The sequence below is a fragment of the Chlorocebus sabaeus genome, chromosome 1, assembly GCF_047675955.1.
Source record: "Chlorocebus sabaeus isolate Y175 chromosome 1, mChlSab1.0.hap1, whole genome shotgun sequence".
NCBI lineage: Eukaryota > Metazoa > Chordata > Mammalia > Primates > Cercopithecidae > Chlorocebus > Chlorocebus sabaeus.
Window position 1 is genome coordinate 72,973,783 of NC_132904.1, and position 22,379 is coordinate 72,996,161.

Below are 22,379 nucleotides of genomic sequence, written 5' to 3' on the forward strand. Positions count from 1 at the left end.
AAACGATGTGATTATTTTGTTTCTGTTTGACATATTTAATTTAGGTGTTATTAGTACTAAGAAATCAAGGAGTTTTATTTTTTTTAAAGAAAGGTAATATTGATGGAAGTGGTAACACATAGACTGCATTTGTGATTCTGCCTGCAGGGCTTCTGTAGCAGCTCCTGTGTTGGGTACATCAGGCAAGAGGGCATTCAGTGTCTGCTTCCACTGTGGACTACAGACATATTGTTTTAGAGCTGATGTATCTCTGGTTATGCTTGTAGGGGTAGCTGGTGGTAGAGGGGAAAGGGTCTTAGCAGTAACTTGGTAAATGACTCCATGTTTGTAAGTGTAGTGATGGTCCACACTGCATTAATTGATGTAGTTATGTCTCTTTTAACTTAGTGGTCTTCTCTCTCTTTTGTCCTTGCAACTTACTTGTTGAAGAAATAACTAATTTTTCCTGAGAGTTTCCCATAGTCTGGATTTTACTGATTTCATTTGTGTAGTGTAGTTTAACAAAGTCTCTTGTTCAATGCATTTCCATAAAACTGGTAGCCGAATCTAGGAGCTTGATTAGATTCAAGTATGATTGTTTTTGGAAACAGGAAGAATGAACATTTTATAAGTGGTAGTGTATGCTTCTTGTTGCATCATTTTAAGAGACACATAATGTCTGTTTTTTCCCTTTAGTGATGTTAACATTGACTAGAGGATACAAGTGTTACCAAATGGTTTTAATAGCTATTAATAACCTTTGCCTAGATCTATTATTTTATTGGTTATTGCAAAATGCATTTTATCTTTATTTTCATTTATTAGCTAGAATTCTTAAAGAAGAACTTTCCTTTATTATTATTGCTTACCCTAAGGTACAATTCATATGGGAAAAGCAGGATACATGCCTGATTATTTCTCTTTATTTGTATGTTTTCAGATGAATTGGTTCATCGGCCAATAAGATTTTAACTCCCCATATTATTAAGATTTTTGGTGTCTATCAATACATTGCAGATCTTCCTTCTGGTGCTCACATTGTTCCATCCTTTGCAGTGGGAGTCTCTTTAAGTTGATTTCTAAATTCTTTTGACACCACTACATTAGTCTTTAATAGTGTCCTTGTTTCATGGTATGTTGAGATGTTCCAGGTTAATCTTGTACATTTTCTCCCCTAGACTTGAAATTAGACATTTTTTCAGGGAGTCCTGGTTTCTTAGTGAAAAATGGTGTTTAGATACCACAATCTGGGCATTGTGGGGGTGTTCATCACTACTGCATTGGTCATTGTTTCTGCATTTTATTGGTGGACAGAGCTAGAGTTCTTTTTTGTTTGAGAGGAAATATATCATCAGTTCATGCTGATATTACTAATTCCAATTTATAATTATGGGTTTTAACTTTTTCTATTTGTATGTTTGTATCTTTTTTCTTCTGATGATTCAGGAAGAATCTTTAGGAACTAGAAAATCCTGATTTCTAATGATTAATAAAATTATACCTTTAATGTATAATACATAATAGTTTCAGAATAATAGAACCAATATGATTATTGAACATAAATATTTATTGTAGTTATTTCATTTTTAAGGGTATTGTAAGGATATACAGTCAAATTACTGTATTTAAAAGTCACTTGAAATAATTCTTTTCTCTGTAGTCAAGCATTATAGTTTAATTTGTTTCTGGGTTTTTTTTTTTTTAGATTGTCATTTTGAAAATTTTTGCTAAATTTTATTTATAATTATATAACATATTTATGTAGTTCCAAAATCAAATCCACAAAATCAAGTATGTACTGAGAAGTCTGTTTATCTATGACTTCTTCTTCCAACAGTTGTTCTGTCCCCATAATGGGTAATCTTTTAAATTTTTATTTCTCCTTTCATTTTTTAACATATAAGCAAATGTGTATTTATTATATTTTACCTTTTTCTTAGATAAACGTAATATATTATACAAACTGTTGTGCACTTTAATATTTGGAAGGAGTAATTTTTAATTTGGTGGTTATAAGTCTGGTGCTGGTAATATAGAAAGAGGTAATAGCTGAAATGTGGTTTGTGTGTATAGAAGGAAATAATTTATATCTTAGGTGACTGCTTCTTCATAGTTGATTCATCTTCCTTTTTCCTCCAGATTTTGTACTTAACAGACTAGAAGCTGTAATTAGCTTTTATCGTTATCTCTCAAATCCATTCTCAAATGGGCTATTATTTCTTAGACTGATTCCACTTTTTATTCTGCCTGTTTCTTAGATTAATTGTTGCTACTGTTTTTTTAAATTTTAGCTTAGTGAGAAAAATTTGCTCTCATCTTGTTCTTTTCATGTTATTTTATGGACTTCATGTATTATTTACCCAGTGCTGTGACAATCTTCTGCTGACCTTTTATTTTCCCTCCTTGACCCGTTTTCAACCTAACAAGTTACTTCCAATTACATTGTTTCCACTAATATTCCTGCTGTCTGCACTTTATTTACTTTCTTTAGGCTGGCCCTGAATGCAGTTTCTGTTTTCCATTGCCGTTTCACAAAATACCTTCCCTGTTAAATCCCCCAACCCTATCAGTTCAACATGGTTCCCATTTAGTATCTAAAAGCATTTAAAAGTTATTTAAAACCTAACAATATTAGTAGGTCAGACAGTTTCGGAGAACAATAGAGAACAAAGTGCTACCAGTAATCCCACCACTGTACCACAATAGCACTTTCTTTTTCTGTATTATTACCTTTTTACCCATGTGAATACTTTTTTTTTTTTTGGAGACGGAGTCTTGCTGTCACCCACACTGGAGTGCAGTGGTGTGATCTCGGCTCACTGCAATCTCTGCCTCCCAGGTTCAAGTGATTCTCCTGTCTCAGCCTCCTGAGTAGCTGGGATTACAGGCGTGTGCCACCACGCCCAGCAAATTTTTGTATTTTTAGTAGAGACGAGGTTTCACCATGTTGGTCAGGCTGGCCTTGCACTCCTGACCTCATAAGCCACCCGCTTCAGCCTCCCAAAGTGCTGGAATTATAGCCGTGAGCCACCGCACCTGGCTGTGAATATTTTTTACATATTTGGAATAAAAAGTTCATATTCTATTTGGTAACATGCTTTCTTCATATATCATTGCTTCTTTAGCATTATTCTATTTTTCTATAAATATCCTAATTATTTTCAGAGCTGTTTAATATTTTTATTATTGCATAATTTATTAAATTTATTATATAATACATAATAATTTATTAAATTATTCCCTTATTGTTGGGTATCTAGTGTGTTTCCAGGGTTTGATATTCTAGATTTAACTATAGTTAACATCTTTGTGAATTTAATTGAGCCTTCCCTTTTCTTAGAACCACCACTCAGGAAGGAGCAGGATTACCAAATAGAAGAATTGGAATTTTTTTGTAGAGTTTACTAAATGCTGTATTTTATTCCTCTGAACTATACCCTTTCAGAATATTTCATTAGTATCTGGCCACTATTAAGTCCTTATTCTTCTTGTTAAAAAAAAAATAGGGCGGAGGGAATAATTTTGGCGATTAAAAAAAATTGAGTAGCATACTGCTTAACCAGTACAGTTTCATCATCCCGAATCTCAAAATCTGAAATCTGAAATGCTCTAAAATCTGAAGCTTTCTGAGTGCCAACTGATGCCACAAGTGGACAATTCCACACCTGACTTCATGTGGTAAATTGCAATCAAAACACAGGTGCACACCACACAGTTTATTCAGCATTCCCAAGGGAAAAAAGACTCCTTCTGCCTTCTGTAGCAGTAATATATCTTTTCCTTGCCCACCCAGATTCCCCTGACACAAACACTCCCACAGCGGGTAATAAAATGGCGTGTATGCAGGCTGGATGTGCCAATAACAGGTTCCCCCGCAATGCTCCACATGGGGCCAAGACCTATGTGCATCACTTACCATGTTTTTTTTTGCTTATTTTCTGTTCTGTGGTGTAAAGATGTTGAAAATGTCAAAAAGGCCTGCAGATACCTCTGAGGGGTAATAGTGACAAGGAAACGAGGAAGCACTTAAGTTTATCTATAGCACATAAGGACAAGCTGTTGGAGAAACTGGACAGTGGTGTTAAGTGTGCAGTGTGTTGCAGAAGAGTATGGTGTTGGAATGACTACCATATATGACCTGAAAAAACAAAAGGATAAGCTATTGAAATTCTGTGCTGAAATGATGAACAGAAGTTAATGAAAAATAGAAATACGCTGCATAAAGCTAAAAATGAAGATCTCGATCACGTATTGAAAGAGTGGATCCATCAGCATTGTAGTGAACTCATGTCACTTAATGGTAATACTGATCATGAAACAAGCAAAGATCTGTCATGATTAACTAAAAATTGAAGGAAGCTGTGAATATTCAACAGGCCATTTGCAGAAATTTAAGAAGAGATGCGGCATTACAGTTTTAAAACTTTGTGGTGATAAAGCATTTTTTGATAACGAAGCAGCAAGAAGTTCATTGACAAGTTTGCCATCGTCACCGCTGATTACTATCTTATGCCAGAACAAGTCAATAATGCTGATGAAACATCACTGTTTTGGTGTTAATGCCCCAGAAAGACACTGACTACAGCTGATGAGACAGCCAATACAGGTATTAAGGATGCCAAGGACAGAATAACTGGGATGGGATGTGGTAATGTAGGAGGCACTCATAAATGCTGTGATGGGCAAAAGCTTGCATTCTTGCTGTTTTTAAGGAGTGAATTTCTTACCAGTCTGTTATTATGGTAACAAAAAAGCATGTATTACTGGGGATATCTTTTCTGATTGGTTTCCAGACATCTTGTACCAGCAGCTTGTGTTCATTGCAGGGCAGCTGGACTGTGCAACAATGGCAAGATTTTATTTCTTCATGACCGTTCTCATCTTCCAGTTGAAATTCTCCTCAAAAATAATGTTTATGCCATGTACTTTCCCCCAGTGTGACTTTATTAATTCAGCCATGTGGCCAAGGTAGCCTTAGACCAATGAAGAGTTATATAAAAATGCTTTCTTGGGGGAGTGGCTGGCAAGATAGCTGAATAGGAACAGCTGTGGTCTCTAGCTCCCAGCGAGATCAACACAGAAGGCAGATGATTTCTGCATTTCCAACTGAGGTACCTGGCTCATCTCATTGGGATTGGTTAGACAGTGGATGTAGCCCATGGAGGGTTAGCCAAAGCAAGGTGGGGTGTTACCTCACCCAGGAAGCACAAGGGGTTGGGGAACTCCCTCGTCTAGCCAAGGGAAGCCGTGAGGGACCCTGCTGTGAGGGACGGTGCATTCAGACCCACATACTATGCTTTTCCCGTGGTCTTTGCAACCCATAGACCAGGAGATTCCTTCGGGTGCCTACACCACCCAGGACCCTGGGTTTCAAGCACAAAACTGGGCAGCTGTTTGGGCAGACACCAAGGTAGCTTTAGGAGTTTTTGTTTGTTTGTTTGTTTTTTGTTTTTTGGACAGAGTCTTGCTCTCTTGCCCAGACTGGTGTGCAGTGGTGCCATCTCGGCTCACTGCAAGCTCCACCTCCTGGGTTTATGCCATTCTCCTCCCTCAGCCTCTGGAGTAGCTGGGACTACAGGCACCCGCCACTATGCCCGGCTAATTTTTTGTGTTTTTAGTAGAAAAGGGGTTTCATCATGTTAGCCAGGATGGTCTCGATCTCCTGACCTCGTGATCCACCCACCTCGGCCTCCCAAAGTGCTGGGATTACAGGTGTGAGTCACCACGCCCAGCCAGGAGTTTTTTGTTTTTTGTTTTTTTTTTTTCATACCTCAGTGGTGCCTGGAATACCAGCGAGACAGAACCCTTCACTCCCCTGGAAAGGGTTGTGAAGCCACTCTCCTGGCTGAAGCCAGGGAGCCAAGTGGTCTAGCTCAGCAGATCCCAATTCCATGGAGCCCAGCAAGCTAAGATCCACTGGCTTGAAATTCTCGCTGCCAGCACAGCAGTCTGAAGTCAACCTGGGTCGCTGGAGCTTGGTGGGGGGAGGGGTGACCACCATTACTTAGGCTTGAGTAGGTGGTTTTTCCCCTCAGAGTGTAAAGAAAGCCACAGGGAAGTTCGAACTGGGCGGAGCCCACTGCAGCTCGTCAAAGCTGCTGTAGCTAGACTGCCTCTCTAGATTCCTCCTCTGTGGGCAGGGCATCTCTGAAAGAAAGGCAGCAGCCTCAGTCAGGGGCTTATAGGTAAAACTCCCATCTCCCTGGAACAGAGCACCTGGGGGAAGGGGCAGCTGTGGGCGCAGCTTCAGCAGACTTAAACGTTCCTGCTTACCAGGTCTGAAGAGAGCAGCAGATCTCCCAGCAGAACACTCGAGCTCTGCTAAGGGACAGACTGCCTCCTCAAGTGGGTCCCTGACCTCCTTGCCTCCTAACTGGGAGAAACCTCGCAGCAGGGGTTGATAGACACCTCATACAGGAGAGCTCTGGCTGGCATCTGGCAGGTGCCCCTCTGGGACAAAGCCTCCAGGGGAAGGAACAGGCAGCGATCTTTGCTATTCTGCAGCCTCCGCTGGTGATACCCAGGCAAACAGGGTCTGGAGTGTACCTCCAGCAAACTCCAGCAGACCTGCAGCAGAGGGGCCTGGGTGTTAGCAGGAAAACTAACAAACAGAAAGGAATAGCATCAACATCAACAAAAAGGACGTCCACACAGAAACCCCGTCTAAAAGTCACCAACATCAAAGACGAAAGGTAGATAAATCCATGAAGATGAGGAAAAACCGCACAGAAAGGCTGAAAATTCCAAAAACCAGAATGCCTCTTCTCCTCCAAAGGATCACAACTCCTCACCAGCAAAGGAACAAAACTGGACGGAGAATGAGTTTGACGAATTGACAGAAGTAGACTTCAGAAGGTGGGTATTAACAAACCTCTCCGAGCTAAAGGAGCATGTTCTAACCCAATGCGAGGAAGCTAAGAACCTTGAAAAAAGGTTAGGGGAATTTCTAATTAGAATAATCAGTTTAGGCCGGGCGCGGTGGCTCAAGCCTGTAATCCCAGCACTTAGGGAGGCCGAGACGGGCGGATCATGAGGTCAGGAGATCGAGACCATCCTGGCTAACACGGTGAAACCCCGTCTCTACTAAAAATACAAAAAAAAAACTAGCCGGGCGAGGTGGCGGGCGCCTGTAGTCCCAGCTACTCCGGAGGCTGAGGCAGGAGAATGGCGTGAACCTGGGAGGCAGAGCTTGCAGTGAGCTGAGATCCGGCCACTGCACTCCAGCCCGGGCTACAGAGCAAGACTCCGTCTCAAAAAAAAAAAAAAAAAAAAAAAAAAAAAGAATAATCAGTTTAGAGAAAAACATAAATGACCTGATGGAGCTGAAGAACACAGCACGAGAACTTTGTGAAGCATACATGAGTATCAATAGCCGAATCAATCAAGCAGGAGAAAGGATATCAGAGATTGAAGATCAACTTAATGAAATGAAGCATGAAGACAAGATTAGAGAAAAAAGATGAATGAACAAAGCCTCCAAGAAATATGGGACTATGTGAAAAGACCAAACCTACGTTTGATGGGTGTACCTGAAAGTGACGGGGAGAATGGAACCAAGTTGGAAAACACTTGAGGAGTATTATCCAGGAGAACTTCCCCAACCTAGCAAGACAGGCCAATATTCAAATTCAGGAAATACAGAGAACACCACAAAGATACTCCTCAAGAAGAGCAACCCCAAGACACATAATCGTCAGATTTACCAAGGTTGAAATGAAGGAAAAAATGTTAAGGGCAACCAGAGCGAAAGGTAGGGTTACCCACAAAGGGAAGCCCATCAGACGAACAGTGGATCTCTCTGCAGAAACCCTACAAGCCAGAAGAGAGTGGGGGCCAAAATTGAACATTCTTAAAAGAATTTTCAACCCAGAATTTCATATCCAGCTAGACTAAACTTCATAAGCGAAGGAGAAATAAAATCCTTCACAGACAAGCAAATGCTGAGAGATTTTGTCACCGCCAGGCCCGCCTTACAAGAACTCCTGAAGGAAGCACCAAATATGGAAAGGAAAAACCAGTACCAGCCACTGGAAAAACATACCAAATTGTAAAGACCATTGACACTATGAAGAAACTGTATCAACTAACGGACAAAATAACCACCTGGCATCATAATGACAGGATCAGATTCACACATAACAATATTAACCTTAAATGTAAACAGGCTAAATGCCCCCAAAACACAGACTAGTAAATTGGATAAAGAGTCAAGACTGATCGGTGTGCTGTATTCACGAGACCCATCCCATGTGAAAGATACACATAGGCTCAAAATAAAGGGATGAAGGAATAGTTACCAAACAAATGGAAAGCAAAAAAAAAAGCAAGGATTACAATCTTAGTCTCTGATAAAACAGATTTTAAACCAACAAAGATCACAAAAGACAAATAAGGACATTACATGGTGGTAAAGGGATCAATGCAACAAGAAGAGCTAACTATCCTAAATATATATGCACCCAATACAGGAGCACCCAGATTCATAAAGCAAGATCTTAGAGACCTACAAAGAGACTTAGACTCCCACACAATAATAGTGGGAGACTTTAACACTCCACTGTCAATATTAGACAGATCAACGAGACAGAAAATTAACAAGGATATTCAGGACTTGAACTCAGCCTTGGACCAAGTGGACCTAATAGACATCTACAGAACTCTCCACCCCAAATCAACAGAATATACATTCTTCTCAGCATCACATCACACTCATTTTAAAACTGACCACATAATTGGAAGTAAAACACTTCTTAGCAAATGCAAAAGAACAGAAATTGTAACAAACAGTCTCTCAGACCACAGTGCAATCAAATTATAACTCAGGATTAAGAAACTCACTCAAACCCGCACAACTACATGGAAACTGAACAACTGAGTTCAGTTTCTGCTGAACTGCTCCTGAGTGACTACTGGGTAAATAACAAAATTAAGGCAGAAATAAATAAGTTCTTTGAAACCAATAAGAACAAAGACACAACGTACCAGAATCTCTGGGACACACCTACAGCAGTGTTTAGAGGGAAATTTGTAGCACTAACTGTCCACAGGAGAAAGCAAGAAAGATCTAAAATTGACACCCTAACATCATAATTAAGAGAACTAGAGAAGCAAGAGCAAACAAATTCAAATGCTAGCAGAAGTCAAGAAATAACTAAGAGGAGAACTGAAGGAGATACACAAAAAACCCTTGAAAAAATCAGTGAATCCAGGAGCTGCTGTTTTGAAAAGATTAACAAGATAGAGAGACAACTAGCCAGACTAATAAAGAAGAAAAGAGAGAAGAATCAAATAGACACAATAAAAAATGATAAAGAGGTTATTACCACTGATCCCACAGAAATACAAGCTACTATCAGAGAATACTATAAACATCTCTACGCAAATAAACTTGAAAATCTAGAAGAAGGCCAGGCGCGGTGTGGCTCATGCCTGTAATCCCAGCATTTTGGGAGGCCAAGATGAGTGGATCACCTGAGGTCAGGAGTTTGAGACCAGCCTGACCAACATGGAGAAACCCCGTCTCTACTAAAAATACAAAAAATTAGCCAGGCATGGTGGCACATGCCTGTAATCCCTGCTACTCGGGAGGCTGAGGCAGGAGAATTGCTTGAACCTGGGAGGTGGAGGTTGTGGAGACTGCACCATTACACTCCAGCCTGGGTAACAAGAGTGAAACTCCGTCTCAAAAAAAAAAAAAACTAGAAGAAATGGATAAATTCCTGGACACATACTCCCTACCAAGACTAAACCAGGAAGAAGTCAAATCCCTGAATAGACCAATAACAAGTTGTGAAACTAAGGCAGTAATTAATAGCCTACCAACCAAAAAAAGCCCGGGACCAGACAGATTCGCAGCCAGATTCTACCAGAGGTACAAAGAGGAGCAGGTACCATTCCTTCTGAAGCTATTCCAAACAACAGAAAAAGAGAGACTCCTTTGTAACTCATTTTATGAGGCCAACATCATTCTGATACCAAAACCCAGCAGAGACACAACAAAAAGAAAATTTCAGGCCAGTATCCCTGATGAATATCAATGAAAAAATCCTCAATAAAATACTGGGAAACTGAATCCAACAGCACATCAAAAAGCTTATCAACCACAATCAAACTGGCTTTATCCCTGGGATGCAAGGCTGGTTCAACATATGCAAATCAATAAACGTAATCCATCACATAGACAGAACCAATGACAAAAACCACACGCTTATCTCAATAGATACAGAAAAGGCCTTTGATAAAATTCAACACCCCTTCATGCTAAAAGCTCTCAATAAACTAGGTATTGATGGAACGTATCTCAAAATAATAAGAGCTATTTATGACAAACCCACAGCCAATATCATACTGAATGGGCAAAAGCTGGAAGCACTCCCTTTGAAAGTCGTCATAGGACAAGAATGCCCTCTCTCACCACTCCTAGTCAATATAGTATTGGAAGTTCTGGCTAGGGCAATCAGGCAAGAGAAAGAAATAAAGGGTATTCAACAAAGGGTATTCAAATAGGAAGAGAGGAAGTCAATGTGGAGAAATCGGAACATTTTTATACTGTTGGTGGGAGTGTAAATTAGTTCAATGATTGTGGAAGACGGTGTAGCAATTCCTCAAGGATCTAGAACCAGAAATACCATTTGACTCAGCAATCCCATTACCGGGCATATACCCAAAGGATTATACATCATTCTTCTATAAAGACACATGCACATGTATGTTTATTGCAGCCCTGTTCACAATAGCAAAGACTTGGAACCAGACCAAATGCCCATCAGTGGTAGACTGGATAAAGAAAGTGTGGCACATATACACCATGGAATACTATGCAGCCATAAAAGATGATGATTTCATGTCCTTTGCGGGAACATGGATGAAGCTGGAAGCCATCATTCTCAGCAAACTAACACAGGAACAGAAAACCAAACACTGCATGTTCTCACTCATAAGTGGAGTTGAGCAATGAGAACACATGGACACAGGGAGGGGAACATCACAACACTGGGGCCTATTGGGGGTAGGGGGAAAGGGGAGGCATAGCATTAGGAGAAATAACTAATGTAGATGACAGGTTGTTGGGTGCAGCAAAGCACCATGGCATGTGTATACCTATGTGACAAACCTGCATGTTGTGCACATCTGTCCCAGAACTTAAAATATAGTAATAAAAAAAAAAATGCTTTCTTGAACAGCATGCTAACATAACAGCAGTGAACAGAGGCATGAATGTGGAAGATTTTCAACAAGAGTTTAAATTGAAGGATACCATATATGCTGTTGCCAATGCTTGGAACATAGTATCTAAAAACACAGTTGTGCATGCCTGGCACAACCTCTGACCTGGGACTATGTTTAGTGATTGTGATCAAAGTAGTGACTTTGAAGGATCTTGTATGTCAGATTAGAAAAAAAGTGATGTCTGACCTCTCCTCCTAATATTTGCAAAAAAAATATACCTTCAGAGTCTTGTCTGGAAGGTGGCTGAATTGGATATTTAAGAAGTTTTTAACATCATAATGAGGCTCCAGTTACTCCAGTTGACTGATAGTGAAATAGCCAAAATGGATCTGAATCAAGGTGGTCATAATAGTGATGATGAAGATGACATTAACACTGCAGAAAAAAGGCCTATACATGACATGGTGAAAATGTGTGATGATCTTACTGAGGGACTAGAGCAGTGTTCATTTATAACAGAGTAAGAAATCATGTCAGTTTATACAATCAGAGAGAAAATTCTAAAGCAAAAACTGTTGTTAATGAGACAGATGAGGCTGGGTGCGGTGCCTCAAGCCTGTAATCCCAGCACTTTGGGAGGCGAGGCAGGCGGATCATTTGGCCAGGAGATGGAGACCATCCTGGCTAACATGGTGAAACCCCAACTCTACTAAACAAAATACACAAAATTAGCTGGGCATGGTGGTGGGTGCCTGTAGTCCCAGCTACTTAGAAGGCTGAGGCAGGAGAATGGCGTGAACCCAGGAGGCGGAGCTTGCAGTGAGCGGAGATCGCACCACTGCACTGCAGCTTGGGCGACAGAGTCTCCTGGTCTCTCATCTGCTTCTGATGCTTCTTATTACCTAAAAACAAACACAGAAATAGAAACAGGATACAGTAGCCTTTTAATCAAAACACAACATCAGATGTAGACTGAAAGCCTGTCTTCATTTGCTCTTGCTCTTGTTTAACAGCTGATATAAGTATTCCGGTGATACTACTGTGCTGCTAGGTTACCCTGAACATAATTATTTTTTAACTGTATCAGTAGTATGTAATATTTTTCTACTGTTAGATACTTACGTGTAAATAAGTGTAAGAAAATGATTGCTTATCAGTAGCATACAAATTTAGAGTCAGGAATGGTGGTGATACCTAACAACTGCAGATTGTCCACATTGGTGCCCAAGATAGTGACACCTTTGCTTTCTGAGGGTTAAGTGTATACAAACCTTGCACAAAATTATTTAAAATATTTTATAAAGTTTATCTTCAGGCTGTGTATAAGGTTTACGTGAAATATAAATGATTTTCATGTTTTGACTTGGGTCACATTCCCAAGATACCTTGTTATGCCTATGGAGATATTCCCAAATCTGGAAAAGATTCAAAATATGAAGCACTTCTGGTCCCAAACATTTTGGATAAGTGATACTCAAACTTTATATCATTTTACACCTGATTTTTTTCTTTAATATCTATGGGTATAACACAAAACACAGGTAATGTTTTTAACATTTATGCATTATCTTTCCCCTTCACTTACATGGCTTTTTCAAAAATGTTCTTTGAACTTCATATTTCTCTAGGGCTCAAGTTAAAAACTCTGGGTATTTCATATTTATTCAAAATTACCAGCGTAGCCTGAACCACAGTTCTTCCAAACATGGATTAATATCTTTGTTTCAGTGATATTCACAGTAGCCCATATTTTTTTGTGTGCATTTAAATGTTTCATAAATTTAGGCTGGGTACATTGGTTCATGCCTGTAATCCCAGCACTTTGGGAGGCCAAAGAGGGAGGGTTGTTTGAAGCTAGGAGTTCAACATCAGCCTGGGCAACATAGCATGACCTCATCTCTACAAAAAATACAAAAATTAGCCAGGCGTGGTGGTATGCACCTGTAGTCCTAGCTACTCAGGAAGCCTGAGTCAGGAGGACTGCTTGAGCCCAGGATTTGGAGGCTGCATTGAGCTATGATTGTGCCACTGCACTCTAGCCTGGGCGTTAAAACAAGACTGTCTCAAAAACAAAAACAAAGTTTAATAGAGTTATTGTTACAGAGTCCATGGATTATTTATGCTATTTTATTTTTTTATTTTTTATTTTTTAGCTAGATCTGGAGATTCTTATATGGATTGTTAATATCTAAACTTACTTGCAAAATATGATGTGATTGAATGAATATCTTTACATAGATCTGCATTGATCGAGTGATTGGTTTTTCACAATAAAGTTTATTATCTCACAAAACCAGAAGTCCAGAAGGGAGGCTCAAGTTTTGAGCCATCAAGGAATTTATTTTCACCTTTCTCTTTGCTTTTCTTGGTATATTGGCTTTTTTCTTGGGTAATTCTCATCCTGGACAAGTTGAGTACATTTCAGGTACTACATCCAGCTGTGACAATGTGAGAGAAAAAAGAGACAATCCCCTTCTGTGGGTCTATCTTAGGAAAGAAAAATTCTTTCCCAGAAGTCTTCCATGAGATTCTCTTTATGGTATGCTGGCCAAAACTGTGTCATATGTCCTACCTAAACTAGTTCTTTGCAAAAGTAATGGGGCCACCATGACTAGCTTAGATCAATTAGGAATTGCCTGTATGACTGGCTTAGGGCCAGCCCTCTGAAAGTATATGCCCATGCCTTGTGGATTCTTCGGGAAAGAAAACAGGTTCTATTAGAAAAGAGGAGGGCAGAGGAGAAAGGAAATTAGACAGGCAACTAAGAGTGTATGCTGCATTCGATTATTTAGTAAATGGTTTTACAACAATTGACTTTTCATTTGGTTCTGTGCATGTCCATGTTACTTGGTTGATGGACTTGACCAGATTCTTCTTGTTTTCACTTTTTTTTTTTTTTTTTTTTGGTCTACTTGTTATGTCAGTTACTGAAAGAGAAGTGTAAAAATCTCTAGCTATATTTGTGGCTTTGTACATTTCTCTCTTTAATTCTGTCAGTTTTTATACACATACACTTAGAATTATTGTGTCTTCTTGATGAATTAACCCCCTTTTCTTTATGAACCATTCCTCTTTATCTCTGGTAACCCTTGATGTTATCACTAGTGTTTCCATGTCCGCCTTTTCTGATGTTAATATAGCCACTCCAACTTTCTTATGATTACTGTTTGCTTGATGTATCTTTTTTTTTTTTTTTTTGAGACGGAGTCTTGGTCTATCACCCAGGCTGGAGTGCAGTGGCGTGATTTTGGCTCACTGCAACCTCCGCCTCCTAGGTTCCAGCAATTCTCCTGCCTCAGGCTTCTGAGTAGCTGGGATTACGGGCGTGCACCACCACGCCTGGCTAATAGTAGAGTCAGGGTTTCACCGTGTTGGCCAGGCTGGTCTCAAACTCCTGACCTCTGGTGATCCGTCCACCTCGGCCTCCGAAAGTGCTGGTATTAAAGGCGTGAGCCACCATGCCCGGCCTACTTGATGTATCTTTTTTTCATTATTGTATTCTTAACCCATCTGTGCCTTTGTATTTAAAATATATCTCTTAAGAACATTGTATAGTTAGGTCTTTTTTTCCAGCCTGATAATCTCTGACCTTTAATTGGAAGGTGTAGTCCATTTACATTTAATATTAATTATCAGTAGGATTGAGTTTAAGTCTGTCATCTTTTTTTTTTTTTTTTTTTTTGAGACCGAGTCTCGCTCTGTCGCCCAGGCTGGAGTGCAGTGGTATGATCTCAGCTCACTGCAAGCTCCGCCTCCCGGGTTCACGCCATTCTCCTGCCTCAGCCTTTCGAGTAGCTGGGACTACAGGCGCCCGCCATCACGCCCGGCTAATGTTTTGTGTTTTTCAGTAGAGGCGGGGTTTCACTGTTAGCCAGGATGGTCTCGATCTCCTGACCTCGTGATCCGCCCGCCTAGGCCTCCCAAAGTGCTGGGATTACAGGCGTGAGCCACTGCGCCCAGCTAAGTCTGTCATCTTGACAATTGTTTTTATTTGTCATGTTCCTTGTTCATTTTCCTCTCTTTTCCAGTCTTCTTTTAGATTTATTGATTTTTTTTTTTTTTAAGGATTCCATTTTATTTCCTCCACTCGATAGCTACACTTTAAAAAAAAAATAGTTGCTCTAGAGAAGGGTTTTCAACCTCCATATTGTTGACATTTTGGACCAGATAATTTTTTGTTCTTGAGGCTGACCTGTGCATTATAGACCTGACCTCTACCCACTAGGTGCCGGTAGCATATGCCCCCTCACCTCTGTTATGAAAATAAAAAATGTCTCCAGTGATTGTCAGATACCCTGTGGGATGAGGAGAGGCAGAAAAATTACTATTGCTTGAGAATCCAGCTTTAGAGCTTACAGTATGCATTTTCAATGTACAACAGTCTACCTTGAAATAATATACAATTTCATGTATTGTGTTAGAATCTTAAAAGAGTACTTCTATTTCCTCTCTCCCTTCCTTGTGCTATGGTTGTCATACACTTTAATTCTATATATATTTATAAATTTCACATTGCCTTAATTTTTTTGCTTCAAACAGGTGATTTTCTTTTAAAGAAATTACAAAAGAGGGGAAAACATGTCTTTTAGGTTTACCAGGTTCATCTTATACTTTTCCTACTCCAGCCTTGGAATCAGTCATTTTTTCAAGAAGTCTTGGTTTCTTATAGTAGAAAGTAATAATTAGAAGCTAAGAGATGGGTGCTGGATATGCTCATTGCTGGGGGGGTGGGGGTGTGTGTGTGTGTGAACACATGTACATCTGTATTTTCATATATTAAAAGCTGAGTTCATAGTGATACATCCAATTGCAATCAAACATTGCATGTTAATTTGTTTCCTCTCTCTCTTTGATAGTGAAAAACCTAACTTCTATTCTCTTGAATATACTTATTTATCAGTTTCCTGATATGTAACCAATCTCCCATCATTGCTGCTGTTGCCTCCTCTCCTATGCAGATGCTGTCCTCATTCCTCTTAGGCTCTGACATCTGCGTACTCCTACCTCAGCCCAGCTGAGTTCTTCTTCTTCTTCTTCTTCTTTTTTTTTTTTTTTTTTTAAGAGATGGGGGTCTCACTCTGGCACGTAAGCTGGAGTATAGTGGCATGATCATGGCTCACTGCAGTCTATAACTTCTATGCTCAAGGGATCCTCCCACCTCAGACTCCTCAGTAGCTGGGACTACAGGTACATGCTGCCATGCCTGGCCTTCTTGTCTCCTTTCAAAGTGTCCCTCAGTCTGTGATTGATCTTGATCTGCGCAACAGCTCTTAGAGACACAGGGTAAGGAAAAATTCAACAAATGAGGATGCTGAGGTCTAGAGAGTCATAGTGATTTCTCAAGTTTCATCCTCCATCTTTATCGTTCTCTAGAGACATTGTACATATGAACGTGATATTATTTAAAACCTTTTCTGTAAGACAGTATGTGTCATGGTGGGGATGTGGTAGAGGAAGGTGTGAAAAACATCCTAAATACTTGAGAATTAGGCTGTTAGTTTCTTTTTATCGTTTCAGCATGCTTAAAAAGTTAATATGATGAGTTATATTCCAGGTTCTCTCAGTTAGGAATATTAACTTATTGATGGATAATAGTCCTTTTAGATAGTTGATGAATTCAGAAAAATTACAGATGAAAAAACTGGGAGAGGGAAGAATATCTGAAACTCATACATCTTTAGTGAAAGTTACTAGTACTCCTTACCTATGTGTGCTTGCTAATATTAGAATCCCACTGAAAAGAAACTCATATCATCAGAATCTTTTTGCTGTGGATATGTTGAGTATGCCCATTTACAACTTTTCGTGTGATTATTTAATGATTCAGAGTTCTTAATAAATGACTTTTTCTGTTTTTATTTAAAATTTTTTTTCCTCTTCACCATTCTCAGAGAAAAGGAAATGAGTTTATCTTGTTCAAAAGATGAATGTGAGTTATTTCATGGATACTATGTTTAAATTGACTGATTAGTACCTGAAAAATAATATTTGAAAATATATAACATATAAATAAGATGCAAAAATTAATAAAATTGCTTTGTTCTTATATTATTCACATTGAGGACCTACATTTTCTAATAGAAAATCTGTTAAGAGACAGGTCTGGGAACATCCTGTCTGATAATTTGTTTCTTTCATTCTCACTCTTCACCAAGGGTAAATCAGTTCATTTTTAAAATCTGAGAACAATGATTACTTCCCTTGCAGAGTTTGAGGACTAGATATCATATATGTAAGGTGTCACACATTTTATCTGACACTTACTAGGTGCTCAATAAATTGTACTTTTTGTTGATTTCCCTAGTCTTTAAACTATTATCTACTATGATAACCAGAAGTAACTTTAATTTTGCTTTCCTATCAAATTCTCTTTTCCCTTACTCCTTTTCTACAGGTGTATCTACATCAGCAATCAAAATGGCATCAACCAGACTTCCTTCCCCCAAAAGCTTAGTGAGTGCTCCAACTCAGATTCTTGCACAGTTTCCTAAACAACATCAACAGTCTCCTAAGCAGCAGTTATATCAAGTGCAACAGCAGACACAGCAACAAGTGGCCCAGCCTTCTCCAGTATCTCATCAGCAACAGCCTCAGCAGTCTCCTTTGCCACCTGGTATTAAACCTACCATCCAAATCAAACAGGAGTCAGGTAACTGGAAAATGTTTATAAGATATGGTAATTCTTCTTTATTCACCTATAAGATATGGTAATTCTTCTTTATTCACCAGTTTTTTGAGTCTGTCAGTCCATGAACACAGTATGTCTCTTCATTTATTTAGGTCTTTGACTTTTTCAACAATGTTTTACAGCTTTCAGCATACAGATTCTGTGTATGTTTTGTTAGATTTGTACCTAAGCATTTCATTTTCTTGGCATGATTATAATTGGTATTATGATTTTAATTTCAATTTCTACATGTTTTTTGTTAGTATATAAAAATAGTGTTGATCTTGTATCCTTTGACCTTGCTGAACTCACTTGTTAGTTCTCAAAGTATTTACATAGATTTCTTGGGATTTTCTGTGTACACAACTGTGTCATCTGTAAATAGGGACAGTTTTATTTCTTCCTTTCCAATCAATATACTGTTTATTTCTTTTTCTTGTTTTATTTTATTGACAAGAACTTCCAATACTATGCTGAATGAAAAAGAGTGAGGGAAGTGGACATCTTGCTTTGTTCCTAATCTTAAGGAGAAAACATTCAGTCTTTCACCATTAAGTATGATACCAGCTGTAGGCTTTTTATAGATGCTCTTTATCCGGTTGACAGAGTGCACTTCTACTACTAGTTTTTGGGGAGTTTTTATCATGAGTGAGTGTTAGATTTTGTCAAGTGCTTTTTCTGTTCAGTTAAGTTTTTTCTTGTTTAGTCTATTGATATGCTGGACTATATTGATTGCTTTTCTGTTAAACCAGCCTTGCGTATTTGAAATAAATCCCACTTGGTCATGATATATAATTTTTTAAATACATTGCTGGATTCAATTTGTCTCACTATTCATGAGACATTTTGGTCTGTAGTATTCTTATTACTTTTGTTTTGTTTTGTTTTTTGAGACAGAGTTTCGCTCTTATTGCCCAGGCTGGAGTGCAATGGCGCAATCTTGGCTCACCGCAACCTCCATCTCCTGGATTCAAGCTATTCTTCTGCCTCAGCCTCCTGATTAGCTGGGATTACAGGCATGTGCCGCCACACCCAGCTAATTTTGTATTTTTAGTAGAAACGGAGTTTCTCCATATTGGTCAGGCTGGTCTCGAACTGCCGACCTTAGGTGATCTACCTGCCTCAGCCTCCCAAAGGGCTGAGATTACAGGCGTGAGCCACTGTGCCCGGCCATAGTGTCCTTATTTTATACTGCCTTTGTCTGATTCTGGTCAGGGTAATACTGGCCTCATAAAATGAGTTTGGAAGTATTTATTTCCTTTCTGTTTTTTGGAAAAGACTGTGTAAGATTGATGTTAATTCTTTAAATGTTCAGTAGAATTCTCCAGTGAAGCCATCTGGGCCCGGAGAGTTCTGTTTTTAGAAGGTTTTAATTGATGATTTCCATTTCTTTATTAGTTATGGGACTTTTCAGATTATCTGTTTCATCTCGGTTTTGATAGTTTGTGGTTTTGAGGAATTGATCCATTTCTTCTAAGTTGTCAAATTTTTTAGTGTAAATTTGTTTGTAGTAGTTCTTTATTATTCTTTTAATGGCTACAGGATCAGTATTAATGTCCTGTTTCATTTCTGATATTAGTGGTTTGTGTCTTCTCTTTCTTTGTCAGACTTGGTATTTATTACATTCAAAAATTTACTGAATTTTTTAAGAATTAGATTTTTGTTTCATTGATTTTTCCTTTGCTTTTCTGTTTTTAATTTTGTTATCTTTATTATTTCTGTCCTACTTTCTTTGGGTTTATTTTGCTCTTCTATTTTCTTGAGGTGTGAACTTAAATTATTGATTCAAGACATACCGTCTTTTCTAATTACTTAGCATTTAATTCCATCTGTGTAAAGATATTTGTCACAAATTTCTCGCAGCACTGTGTTGGCTGCGTTCCACATATTTTAATATGTGCTGTTTTCATTTTTATTCATTTTTTTGTGTAAGACTTCTTCTTTGACCCATGGATTATTTAGAATTGTGTTGCTTAATTTCTAATGGAGATTTTTCTGGGTTGGTTGGTTTGTTTGTTTTGCTATTGATTTCGAGTTTAATTTCATTATGGTCTGAAAACACACTCTGTATCATTTAAATTCTTTTATGTTTATTGAGGTTTGTTTTTTCACCCAGAATATGTTCTACTTTGGTGGTTGGTCCATGGTGCTTGTAAAATATCTATGCTGCTGATGTTGGGTGGTGGAGTATTCTATATATTTATATTAACTAGATTCTGTTGGTTGATTATGTTGTTCAGTTCTCCTATATCTATGCTGAATTTTCTGCGTAATAGTTCTATCAGTTGATGGGAGTGGGGTATTAAAGTCCCCAACTAATTGTTGGATTCTAGTACTGCAAAAACAGCTCTCTCAGTTTTTGCTACATGTATTATATTTTGATGTATCTATTATTTGATACCTACATATTTAGAAACATTATGTCTTCCTGGTATGTTGATCCTGTCTCATTATGTAGTGTTCCTTTTTTCCTCCAATTAATACGCTATTTTTTTAAATATAAAGGCTGATTTTTAAAAATTTCCGTTCTTAAAATTTAATTCCAATTTAACTTGTAAAGTCTGCCATATAAACTAAATGATGGTAACTAGCCTGCATTAGTATATTTAGTGCATGTAATAGATAACTATATTGATTGGAGCAGAGTGAGTTCTATTGCCTCGTAAAGTATACTTTATCTGTAATTAATATAGCCACTCCTGTTTTCTTTTTATTCATGTTCACATGGTGTATTTTTTTTCCCATCCTGTTACTTTCAACCTACTTATATTGTTGTATTTGAAGTGAGTTTCTTGTAGACAGCATACAGTGTAGTTATATATTTTCATATCAACTTTGCCAATAACTTTTTTTTTTCTTTTTGAGACGGAGTCTTGCTTTATCACCCAGGCTGGAGTGCAGTGGTGCAATCTCGGCTCACTGCAGCTTCCGCCTTCTGGGTTTAAGCAAGTCTCCTGCCTCAGTCTCCCAGGTAGCTGGGATTACAGGTGCACTGCACTACACGCAGGTAACTTTTGTATTTTTAGTAGAGACAGGGTTTCACCATGCTGGCCAGGCTGGTCTCAAATGCTGATCTCGAGTGATCTGCCCACATCAGCCTTCCAAAGTGCTGAGATGACAGGTGTGAGCCACTGCATCCGGTCAACCAATCTTACAAGTTTTTTTTGTTTTTTGAGGCGGAGTCTTGCTCTGTCGCCCAGGCTGGAATGCAGGGGCGCGATCTCAGCTCACTACAACCTCAGGCTCCCGGATTCAAGCGATTCTCCTGCCTCAGCCTCCCGAGTAGCTGGGACTACAGGCGCCTGCCACCACACCCAGCTAATTTTTTGTATTTTTAGGAGAGACGGGGTTTCACCGTGTTATCCAGGATGGTCTTGATCTCCTGACTTCATGATCTGCCCACCTCGGCCTCCCAAAGTGCTGGGATTACAGGCATGAGCCACTGCACCCAGCCCCAATCTTTAACTTTTAAATGATATTATTTAGATCATTTACATTTAAGGTAATTTTGATATGGTAGTGGTTACATGCGTCATTTTATTATTTTGCTTGTTTCATTTCTTGTGTCTTTTTTCTTGCCTGTTTGTAGTTTACTTGAAGAATTTTTAGGGTTTCGTCTTGACTTATATATATTATTTTCAAGTATATCGTTTTGTTCTGTTTTCTTAGCGTTTGCTTATGGTATTACAATATACATGTGTTGGCCATGTGAGGCCAGGAGTTTGAGACCAGCCTGGGCAACATAACAAGACCTCTTTTATAGAGACCATTTTTGGTGTCTACAAAAAATTTAAAAATTAGCCAGGCATGGTGGCATGCGCCTGTAATCCTAGCTACTTGGGAGGGAGCAGGAGGATTGCTTGAGCCCAGAAGTTTGAGGTTGCAGTGAGCTATGACTACACCACTGTACTCCAGCCTGGGCAACAGAGTGAGAGCCTATCTCAAAAAAAACACAAAAACCAAACCCAAAACAATACAAAAAAATACTTGTGTTGCCTATCACATTTGACCTTTACACTGCAAATTACTCTATATTTGAAATAATTTTATCTTTATAGTAAGAAAGGGAGATTTCACCATATCTAATAGATTATAAGTAATTATATTAATTACTTAATATAATACTTCCTATTTCTGCAAGGTACCAGTTTCTAAGGTCTGTATCAGTGGCATTTTAATTTGTGAATGACTTATTACGTTATACTATATTAATTAATTTTAGGCAAGGTCTTACTCTGTCACCCAGGGTAGAGTGCAATGGTGTGATCATGGCTCACTGCAGCCTTGAACTCCTAGGCTCAAGCAATCCTCTTGTCCCAACCTTCAGAGTAGCTGGGACTACAAGCGTATTCCACCACACTCAGCTAATTTTACTATTTTTGTAGAGATAGGGTCTTGCTTTATAGTCCAGGGTGATCTTAAATCCTGGCTTCAAGCAGTCCTCCTGCCTTGGCCTCCCAAAGATCTAGGATTATAGGCATAAGCCACCAAACCCGGCCAGTTTATTGATTTTTTTGTTAGAGACAGGGTCTTGCTCTGTCACCCAGGCTGAAGTGCAGTAGCA

General features: G+C 38.9%; 1 protein-coding gene across 12 annotated transcripts in view; it reads left to right on the forward strand.

Moving 5' to 3' along the window:
- EMSY (EMSY transcriptional repressor, BRCA2 interacting) overlaps positions 1 to 22,379 on the forward strand; it is a 105,922-nt gene that overhangs the window by 31,982 nt on the left and 51,561 nt on the right. For all 12 annotated transcript variants that reach the window (XM_038005446.2, XM_008020199.3, XM_008020200.3 and 9 more), the window contains one exon: positions 17,543 to 17,797. In XM_038005446.2, coding sequence (XP_037861374.1) covers positions 17,543 to 17,797 — 255 coding nt within the window. The remainder of the gene's footprint in view (positions 1 to 17,542; positions 17,798 to 22,379) is intronic.